The following is an 18,177-nucleotide window of genomic DNA, read 5'->3' as shown; positions in this document are numbered from 1 at the left end:
GAGGAGCAGGAAGAGGCAGAGAACAGCCCCTGATGAGCTCAGGGTGGGTCTGTGATTACTGGCTTTTGTGGCTGCATTTTCCAAGCTCTGCTGCCTAAGCTATGTTGGTAATTAAAGATCCAGTGAAGAACGGGTATGCAACTGCACTTCCCACATCCTTGGTGAGGTCTGAGCAATGAGGGTCTTGGAATAAACATTTGGTTGAAAAATTCCTCAGTACCCCGAGCTGAATCTACTCATCTCCCAGACTGCAGCAGAGATCTGCAAGTAATTTGACCGCATACAAAACATTGTTTCAGTAAAAAGTTCTTGTTCAATATTGCCATCTTTCCCCTTATTTTGGAGTATTGATCTTTTCTCCCATGTAATGCCAGTTAATTTTCTTTTCTGTGTAAATGTCTTGCAATTAATAATTTCACTGCTCATCCTTAGATCTCATTAGTAAAAAGAAAGTATTTTTATAAAAATCATCCGTGTCTTATAGGATGCTCAAAATGTGAGCTGTGGGATCTGAATTGAAGGAATGGTAGTCAGTAGTCATGCTCAGGAGTGCTGGCTGCTCAGGAAACCCGTCTGCTTCCCTGCCCACCTGTGCCTGCATGCCAGCTGCCCTCCTGCTGTTGTGTCCCTTCTGACGTCCAAAGCATTACCACAGAATGGAAGCTCCCAAGTGACATGCTGTTATCCTTTGCCAATACTAACTGGGGGAAGCTCTGGCCTCTGCCCTAAGTGGAAGTCTGTCCCCAAACCCTTCTGTGGTCTGGCTTGCATTCTAAAGGAAAGGGTGATTTTCTTAGGCAAACAGGACAGAGCATAAGAAAGTAACTTGGCAGCCTTACACTCCACTTCCCTGAAACATCACTGGGTGTTGTTCCCAAGCTCTTGTCACTGTTCAGCCCTGATCAGACCCAAGTGAAGTGGACATGCACAGTAATCAAGAGAGGAGCATTCCAAGGACTGATAACCACATGAAATCTTCTTGTGTGTATTCTTAGGCCTTGTGGATTTTTAGCAGAAACAAATGCCAACTGTCCAGCCCAAAATTACTTCTAAGTTTTTTTCCAAAAGGGTATTCTGGTGTTGTTGCCGATTGTGACATTTACTGCAGGTACAGGATGGGCAAGTGGATCCCTGGAAATCTAGATTTTGTACCGATGGGGAGAGTTGTAAATCTTTTTCCAGCACATCTGAACTGTGTGCATCAGTTAAGGTCTGCAGGCTGTATTAGCCTATATACGTTTTCAGTTCTTTTCTATTTCTTCAGCACCCCAGCAAAATCATAATTTCATTCTTTTTATGTAGCATCTGAATCTTTGGTCTTGCAGCAACGTGGGGATCTGTTGTTGTGGTGTTTGCTTTGGATCAGAGTGAAGCTGGAAAGTAGCAGGAGGTTGGTGCCGAAGAGCTTCATTCTGCTGAGCCACCAGCACACTCACAGCAGAGTTGTTATTATTTAGTAGAACATGTTTGGTCATTAGATGCTCTCCTTTCAGCCCTCAAAGAGGCAGCTGGGGAAGCTGTACCTTTAGCTCCATTTCCCCACACCCAGAAATCAGATTACAGATGACTAAAACCTTTGGGCAGTTCTCTGCGAGGCAGGCAGGGACAAGCAGTGCAGGCCAAGCCACAGTTCCCACCGCAAGGAAAACAAAAACACAGGTGCTGGAGGGGCTGTGGCCACGCATATGAGCTGTGTGTACAGAACAGGGCTTTGCACGGAAGGGGAACATGGTTCTTGTTCCTTGGCTGTTGTTCGCTCAGGGCGTGCTTCATTCCAGCTCGCCTCCAGGCAGAGTTCTTATGGGTCCTGCAGCAGAGCTTCTCTGTGGTGAGAGAAACGTGTGATCCCAGGGCCCGAGAAAAGAAATCCTGCTGGAGGGCCCCTCCAGGGGGAAGGCTGCTGCTGGCCACCTGAGCAAACACCCAGCCCAGCTGGAAAAGGCAGGACGGGGAATACAGGGAATGGCTGTGCGCAAGGGGGTTTGCTCGGGGCTTCCCACCTCAGCCTGCCTCGTGCAAGGCTGTTCCCTGTGTGCACCTCTGGGGCCATGGGCAGGAGCATGACAAAGAGCACCTGCCTTCTTGGTTCCAATAATGGGAGAGCCAGCCTGGGGCGTTCAGGTCCATGGAGCATGGTTCCAGGCAGTGCTGGATCGGTGCCGTGGTTCTGAGCAGTGCTGGATGGGTGGCATGGTTCCAGGCAGTGCTGGATCGGTGCCGTGGTTCTGAGCAGTGCTGGATGGGTGGCATGGTTCCAGGCAGTGCTGGATCAGTGCCGGGGTTCCGGGCAGTGCTGGATGAGGAGCTGCTCAGGTACCTGATGTACCTGGAATGTGCGTGTGTCAAGGATGCAAGGAAATTATATGGACCGGGGCATGGTGGTCCTGCAGAGCAAATTGACCACAGGGAGAACAGAAAAGGTCCCTGGATGTGGGACAGCACACCTTGACCAGGGTTTGGGGTTTGGTAAGAGTGGGGGTGGCCTTGTGGGGCTGGGAACGCATGGCTGGGCAGAGCTGGTGCCACTGCCCCAAAGAGTAGGTGTCAGGAGCCCTGCCATGGCAGAGCACACAGAAGCCCTTCTGAGACAGCCAAACAGATGTGCGGAGGGCTGGTGGGGCGGAGCTGCAGTGGGGAATTCTCCAGATGACAGCCAGGAGAGCTGGATGCAGGAGCCACGGCAGCAGAGGATGCTGTGCCGAGTGAGCTCTGCAGCAGCTGAGAGCCAGGCAAATAGCAGCACGAGTGTGGGGTTAGCCTTCACATGCTGAACAGATTTTGCTAATATCACTTTGTTATGCAAATATGTAATTATTTCATTTCCTCTAGAAGGAGTATTTGTGGTTTCCTGTTCCCTGGGACTTCCGAGTGCTTGTGTAAAGGGAACAAATAGCCGCAAAGTTACTGGGTTGTGCACTCTGTGGCAAGCTCTGAGAAAGTGATAAACCTTGAAGTTTTGGTGGAGGTTTGAAATAGCACTTTTGAAGGGGCTGCTGGAGGGTGGTGAAGCTGGCCCTGATGATGGCCCAGGACTTGCTCACCATTTAAATGAACTTAATTTGAATTGAAGCCTGCTCTCTGCCAGGGGCTAAGGAATGAAAAGGCCAGGTTGCTGCACAGGCTGGAGACTGTGGTGATGAGGATGGAGCTGCTCAGGCCCAATAGGGCCTGGAGTTGTGCTGGCTGTAGCTGGAGGGCAGGATATGTCTGGATAACTGGTTTGCAGCACTTGTGTGGAAAAAGCAGAAAAGGAATAGCAGAGAGGCAGAGAAGCAGTGTTCCCTTGGAGGTCAGGTGTGAAAGTTTGTCAGCTGTGGAGAGGAGTTCCTGGTTTGGTTTGGTTTGGTTTGGTTTGGTTTGGTTTGGATGGTACACTCACAAGGATCTGGCATTTAAAAATCTCATGGAGTGGGGGATATTCCTAAACTTTGCAAGCTGCAGAACTCTGTGTAATGAGTGTTTTGATATGTCACAGGGACAGCCCATAAAGCGAGGAATTTTTGAAACCGTGTGTGTGCCTGCGGCAGCTGTTTGAAAAGGGGGATTCAGAGAAGGCTCCTAATGCCCTGAGAAGTCACTTTTTCCTTTCTGTTTCACATGCAGTGTCCTCTTTCTCTCTCCTTGCTGGCTGTAACAGGCTTGTGTAGGGCTAACTCTCTGTTTTAGATGCTTAGCTGCAGTCAAGTGCTGGGATGAGGTTCTGGGAACCGAATTTGGGGTTAATTTTATATAAGCAGGGCTTTCTGCTAACACTCAAAGGATTTTAAATAAAAGCTCAGCCATAGGGTGCTTAAGCTTCCATGTTGAACTAAAAGTAGTTCTTGTCTAATCCCCTTTTGCTTGAGAATGGTGTAGCAGGTACAGAGTGTCTCTGAGGGTTTATTTAATTTTTTTTCAACTCAGGTAATTCTTGATTTACAGTGGTCTGATCTCAAGAGTCAGGAAGCTGCTCAGAGGTTATGTTGGAGATGTGCAAAAGATGACATCTTCCAGCAAATGGCTTGGTGCTGTAGGTGTAGGACAGGATTCAGTTCTGGCAGTTTTTATTTAAAGACTTGTGGTGTGTTGTTGCTTGGGGATTTTTATTTTATTTTGCTTCTTCCAACAGTAGGAAAAAAGTGAAATCCTGAAATTATCCTGAAATGGTAATTTCCAGTTGCATAGAGATGCTTCTTTGGGACTGACAGCTCTGCCGTGGATATAAGCCAGGGACTGCTGCTTGTGCTGATTTTTTTAGCCATCACTTTAAATAATTTAATTTTCTTTCTGCACAGATCCACGTTGGTTTTATTACTTGTGTCCAAAAATATCAATTATACCTTAATGTTTTCATTATGAACTTATTAATTATGTTTGCTTGTATTGTTAGTTTTTATATTGCATTTAGTGTGTATTTCTTATCTAGTGAGAAGTAGAGGTAATGGGACTACTTGCATGGATAGTGACATGGTGTGTGTTTCCACACGTACGGATAGGATTTGGAGATGCATGTGGCAGCTTTGGTGCCTCAGCACTGTTAGAGGATGAGTCATTGCCAGGGGTTTTATCTGAGCCTTCAAATGTGGGAGCATATAAAAATCACTACTGTGCTGTTGAGAATCTCGCCTCTTGTAGTTACAGATGGGCTTGTACAGTGCATAAACTTGCTTGCTACCCATCCTAATGTCAGTGTAATTTGAGAGGCAATACATAAAGTGTCGTAGTGTTCTATTTGGGGCTGGATAATGATACACTTGCTGTAGCCCGTGGAAAAGCCAAATGCCCCGTGCTGAAAATGCCATGTGCTAAGCTCAGTGTGCTGGTCTGCAGGCCAATCTTATTATCTCCCCTCTTCAGCTTAGAAACCAAGCTGATCTTGGGAACCAGCACGTTTATGAACTGTGACACTGCACTGAGGCTCCTCTTCTGCCTCCCGTGTGTTCCCTGCCCGAGGTACAGATGAGGCACCCCTTTATTCCACAGCAGATTTGGTAAGGCACAGCATCGTATGTGCTGGGCTGTTGTGTGAGGCTGTGGCACTGCCAAGGGCGGGTGGGACGTTTCTGTCCTCTGGTGCTGAAAGACAGCAAATGCGGGAGGCACATGGAATTGTCTCAGCTGAGCAATGAACACCTTGCCGTGCCCTGCTGTAGTGAAGGATTTCTCTAGGTGCACATCTGCTCCCACGGGCTCCGGGTGCTGAGGGCACCTCTGCCAGTCCCGGCTGGGCTGGAGGAAGCTGAGAGTCACTGAGCGTGGCTGGTACTCAGGAGGGGCAGGCAGAAGGGTTGGAGGAAGCTGAGGGTCACTGAGCGTGGCTGGTACTCAGGAGGGGCAGGCAGAAGGGTTGGAGGAAGCCGAGGGTCACTGAGCGTGGCTGGTACTCAGGAGGGGCAGGCAGAAGGGTTGGAGGAAGCCGAGGGTCACTGAGCGTGGCTGGTACTCAGGAGGGGCAGGCAGAAGCCCAGCGCAACCCGGCGAGCATCGCTGGCGCCTGCCCGCGGTGGAATGTGCTCCGGTCCCAGTCAAGCCTTCAGACGTTCCAGGGGAAAAGTGTGAGCGCGCTACTACTCCTGATTTCCTGATTCCCCCCCACTTTTTAATGCAATCACGTTATTTTACGGCCTTTGGGAGGGGCTGGGTGGAGGCGGGCAGGGGACCGTCCTCCGCCTGAATCGCCGTCCGCCCAGGGGGATGGAGTTTCCAGAGCATCGCCTCCCTCCATCCCGTCCGTCCTGTCCCGTGGCTGCGCTCCCCTGGGGTGGCGGCTCCCCGCACTTGGCCCCGCCGCAGCGAGGCCGGACGGGGCGATCGCCGCGCTTCCCCCGCGGGGCTGCACCGAGTGCCGGCCGTGCCGGGAGCAGCAGCATCGCCGCCTCTGCCCCGACAGCAACCTGCGCGGCTGGGAGTAAAAATTAAAAACCCTCGCTCCCCGCCGCCAAGGGAAGGGCGGTCCACACCGCGGAGCTTTCCTCCGCCCCGCTTTTTTGTCGTTTTTTTTTCCGTTTTCCCCTTTTTTTCTTCTCCAGGAGGAGAACGCCCCGAGCGCGCTTTCCGCGCAGTCCCGGGCTCGCCCGGCCGCGCCGAGGGGCCCCGGGCGCCGCCGCCGCGCCGGAGGGGCGGGATGGCGTGGTCGGCCCGCTGGGTGCTGTGCCTGTGCCTGGGATGGGGCTGCCTGTGCCTGGCTCTGGGCGACGCGCTGCGGCCGCGCCGGCTCGGGCTGCGGCGCCGCGCTGCTCCGGGAGCCGTGCGGGCCGGCCGCGCCCGGGCCGCCGCAGGTGAGGACGGCGCGGCGCAGCGGCGGCCCGGGCGGCCGGCGGCGGCCGACAGAGTGGCGGAGCACATGCTGCGGCTCTACGAGCAGTACCGCGACCCGCCGACACCGGCCGGGCTGTGGCTCCGCCGGGGAAACACGGTGCGCGGCTTCCGCCCGCTGCCCGCAGGTGAGTGCGCTCCGCGGCCGGGGAAAGAGGGGCAGCACCGCGGGGTCAGAGCATCGCTGGGGTGGGGCCCGGAGAGCGCGGTGGAGGGGAGAAATGAGAGAATTGGAGGAGTATCTCTTCCTGCGGGGACTGTCACGTATTAGGTTATGTCCTGTACTTTATTGCCTTACTACTTCTGCTCTGCATCGAGCATCGCTGTCATCAGGCTAGCTGAGGACAGTGCGAGGGAGGTGGAGTAATTAGCGGATCTTCTCCGGAGTCCCCCGTGTGTTAGTGGTGTTCTGCACATGTAGCTTCTGTTGAAGCCAAAGGCTGATCTGCGCCTGACAGAGCCGTGACATGGCTTGGGGTTTACTGACAGTGAGATGCAGTGGCAGATGAGCTCAGTTGAAGCATGACTTTGGTGTCGTAAATACTTCATCTTGGCATCTTTGGAAGGGGCGCTTACACCTCCGTGATTACACACTGGCATGCACAGGTAGATGGGTGAAAATGTAAAAACATTTTCGGTAAGGGAGGGGGATGTGTTTAACATGCCAGCATCTCAAAAGAGCCATGTCCTAGCAGAAAGCGAAAAGTCACTGTGTTGGTGCTAACCCTAACCCTTCCCTCTTGTGGTTTTTGTGCATGTGAGCTCCACAAGGGCTAAATGGAATGGCCAGAAGCCAAAGATGAGCATCGCAGGATGTCCTTCCCTTATCTGCTGCACCCCAAAACCTTGCTGTGTTTGGGACAGCTGTCAGGGCACACGCAGAAGCCCCATTTGCCAGTCTCCTGCTTTTCTTTACACCAGTGCACTGACCCAGTGGCTTTTTCTTAGACAAGCATCAGTAAAAGTGAGAGCTGTCTGTGAGGTTCAGTGACTTGCTTCAGGTCCTTCCAGTCCTAGGAAAGAGAGCTGTGGGTGGCAGGCTCCCTTGCTTCTTCAAAAGCAATCATGTCTTTCATAAGGCAGCTCTGAGCAGAGATCAAATACAATGAGGAATGAGTGGCTTTGGTGTCTTAGGTTTCAACCCTGCAAGTATCTCTGTCCACAGGACAGGCTTTAGGCTCCAACCCTGGGTTTGGAGCATTGAGAGCCAGGACTCTGCCCAGCTGCTGCTCTTACTGAGGAGCTCTCTTGCCTTTCTAACGTGGCTTGTTTGCTTCGTGAAGTCTCATGTCCCTGACTCTCACTGACTTAAGCCTACCAGAAGAGGGGAGGATGTAATAATATTCACTACAACCCCCTCCCAAAAAAAGGAGAGGTTGTTAATGACCCTAGCAGAGCAATATTTGCTCTGTTACAGCAATATCTGATTAAAGCCATTTATTGTTCTAAACCTAGAATGTTGTTGGTTGAAACCCCATCTCTGTGGTCTTTGTGATTATATTAGTACTCTCACTTGATGTTGAGTGGCAGCAGTCCTATAAACACACTGCTTGCTAATCCCTTTCCTCCTCCTCCAATACTTTCACAGATCGAGTGCCAAAGCAATAAATTGGTTTTAAAAATTGTTGACACTTTAATAACTATTTATGCAAAGTATTTAACCAGTTAGCTGTTGTCTTTCTCTTGCCATTGGCAGCAGCAGCAGCTTATTTTGTGTGGTTATTGATGGCAGAAAATCTGTTTCCAGAAAGCCCTTATATTTGATGCTCCTCAGGACAGTGAGTGCAATGGAAAGACTTTTTCTGTCTTGTTCCTTGGGCCCAACTGCCTGACAAGGCCTGCCATGAACATGGCACATCCAGCAGTATTCCCCTTTCAAGGTACTTTGTCTCTAGATCCTCTGCTTTCACTGTTGCACTCCTTGGCTCCAAATTTCAGTCTCCCATAGGCTTTCCCTTGTCCTTAATGGGATGCATCAGTTAATTTGTGATGTTGCAATTGCTCCTTCACATTTTACCAGTCCCTCTGCCAGCCCCTTCAGGACTCAGCTTTTTGTCTGCTGGGAGCAGAAGTTCCCCCAGAATTGTCCCATGTCTCCTTCATCTACAGCAAGAGGTCTTGAAGCAAATTTTCAGTGGTTTCATTTGCAGTTTAACCTGGCAATTTAGTCTGACATATTCAGGAGAGAAACTCTTCCTTTTCTGAAGCACAAATATTCTGAGCTCTCAAGTGTAGCTGTGGAACCTTTCTGTTCTTGCTTTTCCTCTGCAGAGGCTTCTGCTTCTTCTGCAGCACATGGGAAAGGCCCTTCCCAAGTCTCCCAGGTAACCCAGCAGACAGATTTTGGAGGCTCTGGAGTGTTGTGTGATGAGACCAAAAGCTCATAGGATTTGTTGAAGCTCGTCCCTGTTTCTAGTCAGAGAACAGGGGTGTTGCAGCTGGCAGCTGTGGCCCTGTAACCAACAGCCAACAAAACCCAGCTAAGACTGATCGATCAAAACAAGCATCCTCATTCCTGGTAAAAGCAAGTTTCTCTTTCTGTGGCTCAGTTCTCTGAGGGGATGGGACCAGAGCTTCAGCCCCATGTGGCACCTCTTTGAAGCCTCGTGCCCATGCAGGAATGTCTGTACACGACTGGTCTCTCTTCCTGGAAGAGACCTGAGCAGAAATGTGCTTACCCTCAGCACTGCCTCTGGAGGTGTGCTGGTGGTGGCTGCCCAGGCTCAGGAGTTGGAGGTCATATACAGCATGAAGAAATAAAAGAGAGCGGAAAGATATAAGCCTCAAATGCAGATAAGGTTTGCTTCTGAAAGCATTTTTAATCCTAGCATCACTTAAGGAACACGGCTTGCAAATGTGTCCTGACTTTGTTTGGAAGGTCCTCCTAATGATGTTATAGTAAAGCTATACAGTCAGAAATTACTTTAAACTCTTTTTTAATGACTGAAGTTCAAGTAATTTCAGGTATTACACCTGCCCCTAGGCCAATTCTTGTGGTTTTAGAGCTATGTTCTCCTCCCTTTCCAAAGGCCTTTCTTTCCTTTGTTGTGGGCGAAGTGCCCACGCAAATGGGGGAAGCGCAAATGGGGGAAACGGAGCTCACTGGCTGCCATCAGCCTGCAGAAACCAGTCCAGGCCAAATGCTGGCCCCTCTGAGCACTAGAGTATCAGGGGTTCTTTGCAACAAGAACTTTACAAATATCCAGTCAGGAGACTTGTGTTTTTTCCTTCTGTGTGTTTCTTCAGTTTTGGGGTTTGCTGGGTTTTTTTGCTGCACTCATGTAAATACAATGCAAGCAGTAGCATCCTGGTATTTTTCAGGAACTTGACAAACATTAAGCTGAGATTTGGGCAGATGAGCCCAAATCTGCAAGCCTCTGAGGCAAATGGGCAGGATCTGTAGGTTTGGCCTCCCAGGACAGAGTTTTCTGGCTTCTGTCACTGTGTGTCTCACATGCATGTGTGTGAGCGACCTGTGTTGGCAGTTCCCTGCCAGTCCCTGTTTCTAGAACACATTGCTTCAGCCTGGGGAGCTGTGGCCTCGGAGCACAGGCTGTGCACAAGTTGCTTTTCACCCCAGCAGCCCAAGTGCAATGAATCATGGCTGTGAGGATTCTGCCTGTATTTGTGTCTGCTGTGGATGTACCCCCTTAGCCTGCTTGGTGTGTGTGCCAGCTTCGAGCTAGGTGCTGTGTTTAGTCTTCACACCTGCTGTGGTCCTCCTGCTTAAAATATAGAGAAAAGAGATCAAGTGGCCACTATGCAGTACACTTAGGCTGTGCAACATGCAGATTTGTGGGTTTCATACCATGAAACCCTCATGTAAGTTAGGTCCCAGGTATGCAGCTTTGCTGTTTCTACACAAGTTATTTATTTGAGCAGCTGATTGCTTTAGTCCATGGTGAACTTGCTGCTGTTTTATATCAAGTTGCTAGCTGCTGTGATGTTACCTGCTTTGCTAAAAGAATTGGTAAAACCAGTTTGGCACCCAGTCCTATGGTCTTTCAAAAGGGAGAACTGCATCCCATCTTTTTCTTTTGCACACAACACAAATTGGTAACTAGGAAGCAGCAGCCAAGTAAGAGGAAGATGGGAGAATAGAGAAAATCTGGTTTCCAAATCTGTTTTTGTTGAGGAGCTTGTTCCTGTTTCCAGCTCCTTGTGAACTTTTGTACATGGGCTGTGAAGTGATGAGAGCAGGATTTTACACCAGAAACACCGATCCATTCTTAACCAGGCCCTGGTGCAAGGGCACCTCTTTAATATCTCCTTTAAATGATGGCTAATGGTGACTGTATAACTAAATAGTCCTTGTTATTGCATCCTTTTTCACCCGTGGGATAGATTTGGCAGTCCATAAAAATGTCAGGGCATCCTCTATAAAGGTAAACACGCCACATGTTGGCAGATTCATTCCAGCTTATTGATGCCTGAAATCCCCCTTGTGACAGGAATCTGCCTGTGCCAGCGACTTCGGTCTTGACAGACGTACTGCACTTCCTTAAAAACATGTTTTTAAGGCCAGTCACAGGCCTTCCTTGCAGCTGTGGGTTGGTGTGGGGAGGTGAGGAAGTGTGAACCATGCCCCTAAGATCCAGCAGGTACAGGTACTTCGGCTGCTGTGCCAGGAGCTGGATTTGAGTAAACAGTCTGGAATGGTTTCCAGCAGAGCAAAAACAAAGTCTTGTTTCAATGAAATGAAATTTTCCTGAGCAAAAGATGCTTTTGTAGTATTTTAAAGCTTCCTTGACGTGCCTGTAATTTTTAAGGGTAATTTCTAACCCGGGGAACACTTATTTCAGTGCAATGCTCACACCTGGGAGCCAGGTATTGGTGTCACACAAGTGGTGTACTGGACCCAGTGCTCCCAAATTTTAATGGAACCCCAGGTTATGCAGTTGGGTTTCTCGAGGCGGAATCTGGTGGATCCACAGATGTCTGTGCTGGCCACTAGTAACTGTTTTGAGGTGATTTTGCAGATGAAAGACGGGAGAACTCAGAGCTGCTGAAGCTTGGAGGTGGTTGTGTAGGAAAATAGCACCATCTACTGCAAGTGCTTTGTCTTGGCATAGAGCTGCAGGCTGGAATTTAGCTTTTAACCAAAACTATAGACTCCCTCTGTGTCTGCCCCATGCTGTCCAGAATTTCTTGATGAACAAAAGGAGCTTCCTTTGTCTTCCAATACAATATGCCAGTTTAGAAAAGGCAGGATTTTTAAAGTGGCATTGGTAATAAAGATTAAGATCAAAACTTGTCCTTCAGCATACAGCAGTGATGCAAATAATAACTTCTTAAACAGGTGCCCATGAGACACCGTGAATTCTGGCTCCTGAGACTGATCTATTCAGTGCCCTGCCAAAGTGTGTATTAACCTTATTACATCCCAAAATATGTAATAACCTTATTACATCAGTGGTTACAAACCAAGCAGAGATCAGGTCCTCATGTATGCCTGGTGCAAGCATAATCAAGGGCTGGTTTTGGCTTGAGGAATAAAAAGTGGGATGGAATTCCAGGTAAATCTAGTTCCCTAAAAATCTGTTATAGTGGTACGTGAGTTTTCAGCACTTAGAAAGTTACCTATGTGCTCTGCTGTCAGATGAGGCTGAACGTGTAAACAAAGATGATTCTTTAGGTTATTTGGCCTTTTCACTCTTTTGGCCCTGTTCTACTGAAGAAAACATGGAGTTTTTTTCCATAATTCCGTGAAGTAGTGCATCTGCTAAGCTGGGGAGAAGGGTTCTCTCTTTCTTCCTGCTTTTTTTAATGTACTGATTGGAATACTATGACACAAAAATGTTCAGAAGAGGAGGAAGCTGCTTGGATTGCTGGGGTAGGGATGGGGCTGCACAGGGAGAGTCCAGGCATTTGCTGCACTTACCTGAGTGGCACTGGCCATTGGGATACTGAAGGCTGGAGGCACAGAACATGAAATTGTCAATGTCTGTGAAAGATGAGTACTGGAAATGATGTTTTCACTTGCCTGGGCAGGGGACTCCTACCTTGTGTGGAGGGTGGGAGTGGTGTGGCTGGTCATCCCTAGTCCATGGCTATCTCTGTGCTTCTCATTGCTTGGACTGACCCTTTGGAGAGGCTTTTCACATACCGTGGTGTCCAAAAAGCATTTAATTCTGCATGCCCTCATTTCCTTAATGTGTCAGGATGTTTCCAGCCCTTTGGGCGGGGATGCAGACTGTACCTTAGCTACACTGTATTTGAGTTTTCCCGGCCAGCCTGGTTTTACAGCCTGACATTCTGATCTGTATTTCTCTTTTCTCTGAAGGACAGACATAATGCAGCCCGCAGGGATTTTTAAAAGAAAAATTACACCTTCCTCTTGAGCCTTGCTGTTGGACTTTTTGGGGGTTAGAGTCCCCCACGTGTTCCACCCCACGACCCCTCAAATCTGGTTTTGGATTGGCTTTCTTTGGGCTGTTGGGGTTGCTCTAGTACCGTCTGCCTGCCTTCAGCTGTATGAGTAAATACCTTCTAACTCTGGCATGAAAACTGATGAAGTGTCCAGGATGGAATGGCTAAATGTACCCAGTGTAACTGATGGCTCTAGAGGGAAACTTCAGGTGTGATTAGTATCTGACTTAGCCAAAAGGCCATCAGAGCAGCCCTGTGTCCCCTCTGGATGACGTTTTTAGATGCCTGTATTCTTATGTGATTACTTGTTTTTCTAGGGAGCCCTGAGGGCCAGGAGGTGTACGTTTTTAACCTGACATCACTCACAGAGTCTGAAAATGTCCTGTCAGCGTCAGTGTACTATTATATTGGTGATCTGCTGCACGTGAAGTGGAACTGTTCCCAGCCCAGTGACTGTTCCCATCACCAGCACAGGAAACCTGAAATGCAGATACACCTTTCAGTTTGGACCTGTCCTTCAGCTGGGAGCCCGGCTCGGAGCCTGGGACATTTCCTCATCAATGTCTCCTCTGCTTACCAGGATGTCCTCTCCTGGCAGTGGAAGGATATCACTCGGCTCCTGCACGAGGCAAAGCAAAACAACGAGCTGCTGATCAGCGTTAAAATGGATCTGCCCGGCCATCATCCCTGGGAAAGGGCGTCTTCCTCCCACGAGCCCTACATCCTGATTTACGCCAACGATTCCGCCATCTCCGAGCCTGAGAGCGTTGTGTCCACTCTGCGAGGACACCATCATCCTCTGGCCAGGGTCCTTCCCAAGCCACAAGGCCACAGGAGGAGGAGACGCTCTGCAAACGTCCTGTTGCCGCTGCAGAACAACGAGCTCCCAGGAGCCCAGTACCAGTACGGGGAGGAGCAGAGGTGGGAGGGCATGAGGCCCTACAAGACCTTCCAGCCACAGCTGGCAGACAGGGCCAGGAGCAAGAAGAAGCAGAGGAAGAGCCATCTGCAGAAGAGCCAGACTCTGCAGTTTGATGAGCAGACACTGAAGAAGGCAAGGAGGAAGCAGTGGAACGAGCCCAGGAGCTGCGCCCGGCGCTACCTCAAGGTGGATTTTGCAGACATCGGCTGGAGCGAGTGGATTATTTCCCCCAAGTCCTTTGACGCCTATTACTGCTCAGGAGAATGCCAATTCCCAATTCCAAAGGTATGGTGCTTTTTCACTGTCTGTTACCATAAACTGGGCATTTTGTTTGCCGTGTCCGAGGGGATCCAAAAGCAACGGATCCAGGCCCACTCACTTTCACAATATCCCATGGTTTGTATGAGCTGGTTGCATGTGAGTAGCAGGGGAGGCTGATGTGCTCCTAGCCCTGTGACCTGGATTGATGAACTCTGCTCCAAATGTCCAGTGTCATTCTTAGCAACATTCTTAGTAGGTCCTGGAGGCTGCTCAAACCTGGGATTTGAGGCTGGCCTAAAATGAGGGGCATGCACAAGTAACAGCTGCAGGAAACATCAGTAAAGGCAGGGCTCTTGGACTCACTGCAGCCTTTCATTCCAGAGTCTTTGGTCCTGCCAAAGACAGAGAAGCCAGAGCAGTTGGTTCCAAAATATATGTGGCATTCCAGCGGCTTAGGGAGCCAAGGGTCTCCCTTTGAAAGTGGTGGGTGGAAGAATGGCACTCAAGGGGATGGAGCCCAGGCAAAGCAAGCTGCAGAAGGTGGGGTCCTCTCCTTGGAGGAGGAGAAGACTTGCCTAGCTCCTGCTGCAGGGGCGGGCTTCAAAGCTGGGCATCACAGGATCTGCTGCTACTGAGAGTGTGTTTGCAGAGGGATACCCTGACCCTCAGGCAATAACAGACTAATCTGTGCCTCTGGGTACATCACATTCCCTTGCTGAGGGTGAGCCCCTAGAGTTAGCAACCTGGTGGGTAATGGAGAACGGATGTGCCCCTCACACCTCCAGATGTGCATGTTTTAGCCATGCCCTGGTTCTAGCCAGCTGGTTTGACTGCTGTCCAACCCACCTGTGCTGGGAGCATGACCTGGCACAGAGCTTGTGGGCCACAAAGATGTTCTCCTGTCAGGAATGAGAGCTCACAGCTGCCTTTTGTGCCCTGCTTGTAGCCCAGCTGCAAGGACACCCCGCAGGGCAGTGGGTGTTCTACCTTGCGGCATGTGATCAGCAGGCTCAGGACAGCTGTTGGGCCCCCAGTTATTCTGGGGAGAAAGCTGCCCAGCAGCTGAGTAAGGAAACGTGGCTGGGGGCTACCAGAGCTTTCACTTCCCTTTGAAGACAGAAATGATACAGAAATCTGAGTTGTATGATAATCCAAAACTTGTTTTTAAATCCCTGGCTGCTACTGCTGAGGGGTATAGGTACTCTTGGATTCAAAGCAAACCAACAGAAATGTCTTTGATCAGCTTAGATGGGGACTTAAAACTTCATGTACTAATGTGCTGAGCAAAAGAGATGACAAGCTGGAATTCACAGTTATTCCTGCTCTTTTTGCAGGGCCATATCTAACCCTTAAGACTGACTCTTTTTCCCAAAACCGAATAATCTCTCATTCTGACAAAACTGCAAGTTGAACATTTGGCCAAAATTACATGGTTCTGTGTATCTCTCAGGGACATGTGATGGGATACACACTAAGCTGTTTTGATTCCCAGATTGTGTGTGTAAGAACAACTGTAAAAGCCAAAGCAAAAGTCCCTGGCTAAAAGCTGTATCTTGTGCATTTTTCATGCTCGTCTATCTCTTGTACAGATACTTGGATCAGGAAGCATTTCAGGGTTCAGAGAAAAACTTTGTGCTTTTCATTTCTCTGCGTTGGTTTTTTATTTTTATGAACACCTTAATGGCTTCTGGTTTTGTGACCAAGCAGTTGTCTTACCAGGCAGATTAGCTTTCTCTTCAGAGCATATCCAAGCTCTGGTGTCCCTTTTTATGAATTTAGGGAACTTTGCCCTTTGAAGTTTCCCCTGAGGAAAATGTCACTTTAGTATGAGGCAGAGCTGTCTTGGAGGCTCACTTCCTCAGCAGTGCCACTGGCTGCAGATGTTCCAGCTGAGGGGTCTCAACAGGGCCCTTCAACAAAGCAATGTTATTGTAGAGTAGTGAATCCATGGCAGTGTGGGTGCAGTGACATGTTCTGCCGTGTCTTTCTCTTGCAGGCCATGAAGCCATCCAACCACGCCACCATCCAGAGCATTGTGAGAGCTGTCGGAGTCGTCCCCGGCATCCCCGAGCCTTGCTGTGTTCCTGACAAAATGTCTTCCCTCAGTATCTTATTCTTTGATGAGAACAAGAACGTGGTTCTGAAGGTGTACCCCAACATGACAGTGGAGTCCTGTGCATGCAGATAACGCCTTGGGAGGCTCTGGGCAATGCCAGGGTGAGGGCTTGCTGTCTGGGGAAGGGGTGGGCAGGAGTCTCATCATACCTGCTTCATATTTGCACTGCCATGCATCTCCTTTGGACAAGAAAATGTAAAGAAATCCAGTCAGTTGAGAGTGGGAGCAGGATGGATTCCAAACAGCGATTCCAAGGGAAGTGAACACAAACTTCATTTGTCCGTGATCCTGACCGAGACACAAGGCTTGGGAATGGCACCTGGCTGTACCTGTTGGAAGTGAGAGGGGAAGGAAGGATCTGCAGATTTTTGAGACTGCCCAAAGGACATAGTGATCTATTTTTGTACAAGATTTTGGAAGCAGCACAGGCTGGTACTTCCTATCTCTGTCCTAATGGTGACTAACGGCGAGGGGAGGTTAGAAATGTAATAGTCTTCATTTTAAAGCTAAGTTTCTTGCCTTAGGTTTTAGAGTAGTACAAGGCAGCAAAACAAATCTGACATCCTGAAAGCCATAGGTAAGCCCAGGTGACTGTGCATCTCCTTGGTAGGAGGTTACCCACCTTGTGTGCGAGTTCCTTTCCCCTGGCAGTGGTCTGTAATTGAGCCCTTGGGAGCTCAGCAGCCCCGGGCACAGGAGCTCCAAGCAGCCCTACTGAGGGCATCCCTCTGAATTCTGCTACGGACACTCAGCAGGCCAGGGCTGTGGAAATGCCACCCTCAGTCCGGTGGCTGAATGACTTGTTCACCTCGAGTTCTAGAACAGTCTTCCAAATAATCTGTGGGTTGCCTGCCTGCAAGGGCCCTGTGGCCAGGCTGTGCAGTGGCCTCTATTCCCAGGTAACAAATGACAGGACCAGGGATCACAGCCTCCAGCTGCACCAGGAAAGGGTCAGGCTGGACATTAGGAAGAATTTCTTCATGGAGAGGATGGTCAGGCAGTGGAAGGGGCTGCCCAGCAAGGTGCTGGAGTCACCCTCCATGGAGCTGTTCAGGAAAGGGGCACTCGGTTCTCTGATTTAGCTGGCAAGGTGATGATTCAGTTCTTCCATACTCGGGGGGCCCTGAACTCATCAGCAGCAGGGTGTCACTCCTGGAGCAGGGCTGGTCCCAGAGATTGGCATCCTCAGTTGAGGAGAGGCTTGTGAGTTTGCAGGATGAGTTTAGTGGCTCCTTTTTCCTTCTAAAACCAGCATTTTTAAATGATTTCTTGGGAAAGGTTTATCTGTGTACAGACTGTCAATTTAAAAAACTGAAAATCACCACCAAGAAAGAAAAGTTATTTTGTATATGGAAAGAAACTTTTACAGATGCTTCTAATTTATTTTGTATCCATGGCCCTCCTAATGTGTCCTCTGTTATCTCAGCACCCTTCAAGCCGTGCAGTTTTCTCTGTCAGTGCGAAGATGAGCTGCCAGGACTGTAGGGGAGCTCCAAAGGACAAGAGCACCCGCAGGGTGAAGGGCATGTTTCACTGCTGAGGGCTAAGCTTGTCTGCTCTGTATTGTTTTCCTTCGGTCATGTGGATGTTGTGCTCGGAATTATGGAGAAGCGGAAAATAAAATGGCTTTTAAATGAACATCCATGTTTTCCTGTGTGGCACTCAGATGTTTCCAAGAACATTCAGGGCCGCCTGGGAGAGCCTTTCCTGAACCTCTTCAGGCTGCTGGTGCTCGGGGCTGTGGGGTTTGTTGTGCAGAAAACATCCCAGGCTGTCTGCCCCGGGTCTGGATGTGCATTTCCACAGTTCCTCAGAGTGGGGAAAGGCCAAGAGGCTGGTGGGAAGGGCTTCCTCCCAGGCCTGGGCAGCCTCAGGACACCTCAAGTTTTGTTTTTAAAATGTTTGTTCTCTTTTGTTTCCAAGCCCAGGGCTAAGCTGGAGAAAAGGTGGAGGGAGTAGCAAGTGGGACTCCCATGTTTAGATCCATCCTTGGATTCCAGGTTCTCCCAGTGGATCTGTGCTGCCTGAGGGAAGGAAATGTTGGCAGTACCTGTTTGTTCACCTGTGCAGCTGGGAGGAGACCCTGAGCATGGAATTGCAGGGAAGCTGCACTTGTGTAGTGACTGGAGGAGAAGAATCCTGCCCCATGTGCAGTGGTCATTTCCCCTCTGGATCCTTGTTTCCCTCTATGTCTCTGTATCCCTCTGTCCTTGCT

General features: G+C 49.7%; 1 protein-coding gene across 1 annotated transcript; it reads left to right on the top strand.

The window, feature by feature from the left end:
* The first annotated feature begins 6,103 nt into the window (after positions 1-6,103).
* Positions 6,104-17,597, top strand: BMP3 (bone morphogenetic protein 3). The gene is made up of 3 exons (XM_030948095.1): positions 6,104-6,422; positions 12,981-13,870; positions 15,843-17,597. The coding sequence occupies exons 1-3, from the start codon at positions 6,104-6,106 to the stop codon at positions 16,032-16,034; spliced, it is 1,401 nt and encodes a 466-aa protein (XP_030803955.1). The 3' UTR covers positions 16,035-17,597.
* The last annotated feature ends 580 nt before the right edge of the window (positions 17,598-18,177 follow it).

The sequence above is a fragment of the Camarhynchus parvulus genome, chromosome 4, assembly GCF_901933205.1.
Source record: "Camarhynchus parvulus chromosome 4, STF_HiC, whole genome shotgun sequence".
In the NCBI taxonomy this organism is placed as follows: domain Eukaryota; kingdom Metazoa; phylum Chordata; class Aves; order Passeriformes; family Thraupidae; genus Camarhynchus; species Camarhynchus parvulus.
This window is presented reverse-complemented; position numbering and strand designations above follow the sequence as displayed.